The sequence below is a fragment of the Nerophis lumbriciformis genome, linkage group LG33 (assembly GCF_033978685.3).
Source record: "Nerophis lumbriciformis linkage group LG33, RoL_Nlum_v2.1, whole genome shotgun sequence".
NCBI lineage: Eukaryota > Metazoa > Chordata > Actinopteri > Syngnathiformes > Syngnathidae > Nerophis > Nerophis lumbriciformis.
The window spans coordinates 26330159-26337500 of record NC_084580.2 but is presented as its reverse complement, the minus strand read 5'-3'; the positions used below and the strand labels follow the sequence as shown (position 1 = coordinate 26337500).

Below are 7342 nucleotides of genomic sequence, written 5' to 3'. Positions count from 1 at the left end.
TTTAATTAGGATAAAAAAACTAGCAGCTCAGTCACCAAAATGTTACGGTAAAAAAAAAAGTGGTCGACTTTTTTTCATTTGAAAGTAATATGCTGTAAAACACTGTACTTTTACTATCAAACACTGGCGACTGAGTGTGTTTACTTGAAACTCATCAATGAAACGTTGGACACAAACTGTATATTTTACGGTGTCAGTCTATGGTTGTTGTTTTTACGGTGTATTACTGTAAATTAAAAAAAGACACTTGCACATTTTTTCAAGGTTAAAAAAGTGGCAGCTCAGTTGCCAAAATGATCAAAAAAAAACTGGTAGTGTTTTTTTCCATTTACAGTAATATGTTGCCAGACACTATATTTCATAGTACAGTTCTGGAGAGTTGCCAATTTTGTACTGTAAAATCTCCAGAAGAGTTTTTGGAGTGCACATCAAATAAGCATAATAATGAAATACATATATTATTGTTACAAGCCGCAACTGTGACCGGTCCTCCATGAAAAGGAGTTTGACACACTTTCAGTAAGTGGATGATAAAAAACATAATAATAATCATTCATAGGTAAAGTGTGTCATAAAGCGAGGTATTACCGCAATATATTGCTGGTCTTGTCATCCTGGTGTGGACCTGGGGACGACTGGGGGGTGTGAAGGGATCAAAGGTTTATTAGATCAAGCGAGCCTCAGTTTCCGGGTGCTGCAGCCAACCTGGAGGAGATGTTAGCCAAATGAGAATCTCTCTCCGCTAGGACAAGTTTTCCTTAAATACCTTCCAGGCGGCCGTGTAGTCTTCTTGGTTGTATGACGTGTGCCAGGACAAAGCCCAGTTGCTAAGACATCCGTCCGGATCTGTACTCCTGTCTGTGGGGGCTCCTCAACTTATAAGACATGTACATGCTAGCATTTACAGATACCTCAGTACTTTTTCAGTTTTTTTGGCGGGAAGTAGAAGTACTTTTCAGTGACGAGCCTTCCCGTTGTTACGAAGAGAAATTTGCAGAGTCGGACTACCACAAGCTGGCTGTGCAGAAGTTGGAAGCGTGCACGGTTGCCATGGAGAGTTTGGGCGCGCCGCCTCTAAAAGTCCACAACATCCGCCTGACTGACCGAGACAACCGAGTGGATCATCACACCGCCCAGGTACTTCCAGGACTGACATTTTAACATCTCCACACTCTTATTACTCCGGACATGTTTGCAGATGAAGATCCCAGTGAGCGGCTCCAGAACTGGAGGTTATTTATACACCACTTCATCCTGGGAGCCTGGAAACAACAGGTGCCAACACTTCCCACCGTTTTACTAGGGTCACCTTTTTTAGCAGTAGTGGTGGCTTGACTGTTTTTCTAGTAGTTTCTGGTTTTTATATCTTTTAGAAGTGGCTCTTTTTTCACCACATTTCCATCCATCCATCCATTTTTTACTGCTTGTCCCTTTTGTGTTCGCGGGGGGTGCTGGAGCCTATCTCAGCTGCATTCGGGCGGAACGCAGCGTACACCCTGGACAAGTCACCACCTCATCACAGGGCCAACACAGATAGACAACATTCACACACTATGACCACATTTTAATAGTTTATAGTAGTAGTTGTAGTAGTTTATAAACTACTACAAAAATTTAGACTCACCACTACTGCTAAAAAAAAATACAAAAACAGCTACCTCTAAAAGAAATAAAAACAGACACATCTAAAATGGTCAAACATAAAACTGCCACGTTTAAAAAACGGCAACCACTAATAAAATACAAAATACCCAAAGAACTGTCACTACTATTTTTTTTCCCCAAAACAATTGTCACTAATAAAATAAATAAACTATTAAAGTGTGGTCATTGTTTATTTATTTCATTAGTGACAATTGTTTTGAAAAAAAATAGTAGTGGCTGTTTTTTTGTTTTGTTTTTTAGTAGTGGCAGTTTTTTTTGTTTTTTAGTAGTGGCAGTTTTTAGTTTTTTTTAGTAGTGGCAGTTTTTAGTTTTTTTTAGTAGCGGCAGTTTTTTTTTTTTTTTTTTTTTTAGCAGTGGCAGTTTTTTTTTTTTTTAGTAGTGGCAGTTTTTTTTTTTTTTTAGTAGTGGCAGTTTTTTTAAAGTTTTTTTTAGTAGTAGCAGTTTTTTGTCTTTTTTAGTAGTGGCAGTTTTGTTTTTTCTAGTAGTAGCAGTTTTTTGTTTTTTTTAGTGGCAGTTTATTTTATTTTTTTTGTATTGGCAGTTTTTAGTTTTTTTTAGTAGTGGCAGTTTTTAGTTTTTTTTAGTAGTGGCAGTTTTTTTTTTTTTTTTTTAGCAGTGGCAGTTTTTTTTTTTTTAGTAGTGGCAGTTTTTAAAAAGTTTTTTTTAATTAGTAGCAGTTTTTTGTCTTTTTTAGTAGTGGCAGTTTTTTGTTTTTTTTTAGTAGTGGCAGTTTTGTTTTTTGTAGTAGTAGCAGTTTTTTTTTTTTTTTTTAGTAGTGGCAGTTTTTTGTTTTTTAGTAGTGGCAGTTTTTTTTTTTTTTAGTATTGGCAGTTTATTTTATTTTTTTTGTATTGGCAGTTTTTTGTTTTTTTAGTAGTGGCAGTTTTTTTTTAATTTTTTTAGTTGTGGCAGTTTTTTGTTTTTTTAGTTGTGGCAGTTTTTTGTTTTTTCAGTAGTGGCAGTTTTTTTTAGGCTGGCAGTTTTTTTTTTTTAGTAGTGGCAGTTTTTTTTTTTTTTTAGTAGTTGCAGTTTTTTGTTTATTTTTAGTAGTGGCAGTTTTTTGTTTTTTTTAGTAGTGGCAGTTTTTTGTTTTTTTAGTAGTGGCAATTTTTTGTTTTTTTAGTAGCGGCAGTTTTTTGTTTTTTTTAGTAGTGGCAGTTTTTTTTTTTTTAGTAGTAGCAGTTTTTTGTCTTTTTTAGTAGTGGCAGTTTTTTTTTTTTTTTGTAGTGGCAGTTTTTTGTTTTTTTTAGTAGTGGCAGTTTTTTTTCTAGTAGTGGCAATTATTATTATTTTTTTTTAGTAGTGGCAGTTTTTTGTTTTTTAGTAGTGGCAGTTTTTTTTTTTTAGTAGTGGCAGTTTATTTAATTTTTTAGTAGTGGCAGTTTTGTGTTTTTTAGTAGTGGCAGTTTTTTTTCTAGTAGTGGCAATTATTATTATTTTTTTTTAGTAGTGGCAGTTTTTTGTTTTTTAGTAGTGGCAGTTTTTTTTTTTTAGTAGTGGCAGTTTATTTAATTTTTTAGTAGTGGCAGTTTTTTATTATTTTTTTTTTAGTAGTAGCAGTTTTTTGTCTTTTTTAGTAGTGGCAGTTTTTTTTAGTAGTAGTAGTTTAGTTTTTTTAGTAGTGGCAGTTTTTTGTTTTTTCTAGTAGTGGCAGTTTTGTTTTGTTTTTAGTAGTGGCAGTTTTTTGTTTTTTAGTAGTGGCAGTTTTTTTTTTTAGTAGTGGCAGTTTACTTTATTTTTGTAATGGCAGTTTTTTTATTTTTAGTAGTGGCAGTTTTTTTTTTTTTTTTTAGTTGTGGCTGTTTTTTGTTTTTTTTTAGTTGTGGCAGTTTTTTTTTTTTTTTAGTTGTGGCAGTTTTTTTTTTTTTAGAGTGGCAGTTTTTTTGTTTTTTTTTAGTTGTGGCAGTTTTTTGTTTTTTTTTAGTTGTGGCAGTTTTTTTTTTTTTAGAGTGGCAGTTTTTTTTTAGTAGTGGCAGTTTTTTGTTTTTTTAGTAGTGGCATTTTTTGGGGGTATTTTGTATTTTTTAGTGGTTGCTGTTTTTTTTAATGTAGTAGTTTTATGTTTGATCATTTTAGAAGTGTCTGTTTTTATTTATGTCAGAGGTAGCTGTTTTTGTATTTTTTTTAGCAGTACTGGTGGGTCTAAATGTTTTGTAGTAGTTTGTTTATATATTTTAGAAGTAGCTGTTCTTTAATAACATTTTAATACTGACACTTATTTATTTATTTTATTAGTGACAATTGTTTAAAAAAATAAAAGTTGCTGTTTTTTATTGGTGGCTGTTTTATAAAAAAAATTTGTAGGAGCTTTTTTTTAAATTATTTTATTAGTGGCTGTTTTTCCATATTTTTGGTTATGACTTATTTATTTTTGGAAGTAGCTATTTTTTTTAAATTGTTATTTTATTAATGTATTCATTTTTTTTACTAGCAGCTTTCTTTGTATATTATTTTATTGTGGCTGTTCTAAACTAGTGCTGCTTGTATACATGAGTCAACTTTCTACAATCAGAAGAACAACAACAACAAGTCTGATGCTACAAACCACTGCTTGCTCGTTAGTGTTGATTATTGTTGATTCTTGTTGATTATTGTTGATTATTGCAGATGGCGAGTTAAGATGGCGGTGCTCAGGCTGAAAGAAGGTGACATCATGGACCTAACGAGCACACACACTGACGACCATGTCAAGTAAGTCCATTAGCACCAGCTAATCATGCTACACACTGTAGCACGATATGCTAACTAGTGGGATGTTTATATCTCAACTTCTTCCTCTCTAATTCAGTTAGTCTACTTGTCCTACATCTGTTCTGTCTCCCTCTAGTGGTGTTCTTACATCTGTTCTCTGTCTCCCTCTAGTGGTGTTCTTACATCTGTTCTCTGTCTCCCTCTAGTGGTGTTCTTACATCTGTTCTCTGTCTCCCTCTAGTGGTGTTCTTAGATCTGTGTTCTGTCTCCCTCTAGTGGTGTTCTTAGATCTGTTCTCTGTCTCCCTCTAGTGGTGTTCTTAGATCTGTTCTCTGTCTCCCTCTAGTGGTGTTCTTACATCTGTTCTCTGTCTCCCTCTAGTGGTGTTCTTACATCTGTTCTCTGTCTCCCTCTAGTGGTGTTCTTACATCTGTTCTCTGTCTCCCTCTAGTGGTGTTCTTAGATCTGTTCTCTGTCTCCCTCTAGTGGTGTTCTTAGATATGTTCTCTGTCTCCCTCTAGTGGTGTTCTTAGATATGTTCTCTGTCTCCCTCTAGTGGTGTTCTTACATCTGTTCTCTGTCTCCCTCTAGTGGTGTTCTTAGATCTGTTCTCTGTCTCCCTCTAGTGGTGTTCTTAGATCTGTTCTCTGTCTCCCTCTAGTGGTGTTCTTAGATCTGTTCTCTGTCTCCCTCTAGTGGTGTTCTTAGATCTGTTCTGTCTCCCTCTAGTGGTGTTCTTACATCTGTTCTCTGTCTCCCTCTAGTGGTGTTCTTAGATCTGTTCTCTGTCTCCCTCTAGTGGTGTTCTTAGATCTGCTCTCTGTCTCCCTCTAGTGGTGTTCTTACATCTGTTCTCTGTCTCCCTCTAGTGGTGTGACGCAGGAAGGCTGCAGCTAGTGGCAACCACACGTCTGATGTCTCTGACTACTCATCAGACCACCTCTTGACTTACTAAGTATCATCTGACTTTGTTTTGTGCTCCAGTTCCTTCGGCCTTCCTCCTGGTTAGTATTTTGTCTGGTGGTTTTCCTCCCAGTGCTACCATTAAAGACTCTCTTCAAACCTAATACCAGCCTCTGCTTTGGGGTACAATCTGCGACCAGAAGGTACCAGATGGTACCAGACTTCTTAAAGGGGTCCTCCACAACCAGTCAGGAGGAGAGTCTGGCTCAGCTCGGAGCAAACTTCCACGGCTCGTGTTCCCGCCCAGAGGCCCAGATTGAGGCTCTGTACCAAGCAGACATTCCATCGCCGACTAGAACCACTTCATCACCAGTCCCTGGTTCCTTCCCCCCCTTGTCTCGCCCAGATTGTACTTCTGCTGATGTCTGCCCTTTCCTTGTCCAGTGCCAGCTGCACTTTGGACTCCAACCTGTGGCGTTCTGGTCTGAATGCGCCCACGTAGCCTTTGCCATCACCCACTTGTCTGGTAAAGCATCGACATTGTCAAAGGCCATGGAACATTTATTTGAGAGGACTCCATCAGGAATCCTTGGACTGTGACAGGTGCGGCGAATGGTCTCAGACTACACCATAGAGTTCTAGACATGATTGCAACTCTGCGTCCTTCTGGTGGGCCCTGACTGTTGCATCAAGAACCAGACCGTTGCATCAAGAACCAGACCTTGACCACCTTATCTTGTTGGCTCTCCGGATGGACGAGAGGCTGGATGAGCAGAAAGAAGATTTTCACCCTCAGCACAAACAAGAGGACTACGGTGTGGGACCTCAGACCGTTTCTGTCTGCGCTTCCTGCCTACTATCACCATCCCCCGCCAGTCACCTTCCACTCAGTGGAGGCAGGAGTCAATGCATCTTGGGGGAAGTGGTTTCACATCAGCAGACTCCAAATATAGCCTCCATCCCTTGGAGTTCTCCCAACCATTGTCCTCCTCCTTACCTGACCTACCATTGTCCTCCTCCTTACCTGACCTACCATTGTCCTTCTCCTTACCTGACCTACCATCCATTGTCCTCCTCCTTACCTGACCTACCATTGTCCTCCTCCTTACCTGACCAACCATTGTCCTCCTCCTTACCTGACCTACCATTGTCCTCCTCCTTACCTGACCTACCATTGTCCTTCTCCTTACCTGACCTACCATTGTCCTCCTCCTTACCTGACCTACCATTGTCCTCCTCCTTACCTGACCTACCATTGTCCTTCTCCTTACCTGACCTACCATTGTCCTCCTCCTTACCTGACCTACCATTGTCCTCCTCCTTACCTGACCTACCATTGTCCTCCTCCTTACCTGACCTACCATTGTCCTCCTCCTTACCTGACCTACCATTGTCCTCCTCCTTACCTGACCTACCATTGTCCTTCTCCTTACCTGACCTACCATTGTCCTCCTCCTTACCTGACCTACCATTGTCCTCCTCCTTACCTGACCTACCATTGTCCTTCTCCTTACCTGACCTACCATTGTCCTCCTCCTTACCTGACCTACCATCCATTGTCCTCCTCCTTACCTGACCTACCATTGTCCTCCTCCTTACCTGACCTACCATTGTCCTCCTCCTTACCTGACCTACCATTGTCCTCCTCCTTACCTGACCTACCATTGTCCTCCTCCTTACCTGACCTACCATTGTCCTCCTCCTTACCTGACCTACCATTGTCCTCCTCCTTACCTGACCTACCATTGTCCTCCTCCTTACCTGACCTACCATTGTCCTCCTCCTTACCTGACCTACCATTGTCCTCCTCCTTACCTGACCTACCATTGTCCTTCTCCTTACCTGACCTACCATTGTTCTCCTCCTTACCTGACCTACCATTGTCCTCCTCCTTACCTGACCTACCATTGTCCTCCTCCTTACCTGACCTACCATTGTTCTCCTCCTTACCTGACCTACCATTGTCCTCCTCCTTACCTGACCTACCATTGTCCTCCTCCTTACCTGACCTACCATTGTCCTCCTCCTTACCTGACCTACCATTGTCCTCCTCCTTACCTGACCTACCATTGTCCTCCTCCTT

The 7342-nt window shown here is 39.5% G+C and overlaps 1 protein-coding gene across 6 annotated transcripts in view; it reads left to right on the top strand.

Annotated features, from left to right (window-relative positions):
- Positions 1 to 6309, top strand: part of coa1 (cytochrome C oxidase assembly factor 1) — an 8533-nt gene extending 2224 nt beyond the window's left edge. For 3 of the 6 annotated variants that reach the window (XM_061928709.2, XM_061928711.2, XM_061928710.2), the window contains exons 3-6: positions 986 to 1137; positions 1199 to 1275; positions 4273 to 4356; positions 5226 to 5423. In XM_061928709.2, coding sequence (XP_061784693.1) covers positions 986 to 1137; positions 1199 to 1275; positions 4273 to 4356; positions 5226 to 5253 — 341 coding nt within the window. In that variant the 3' untranslated portion in view covers positions 5254 to 5423. The other 3 variants (XR_012049275.1, XR_009811530.2, XR_012049274.1) reach the window with 3 other exon arrangements.
- Positions 6310 to 7342: the final 1033 nt, after the last annotated feature.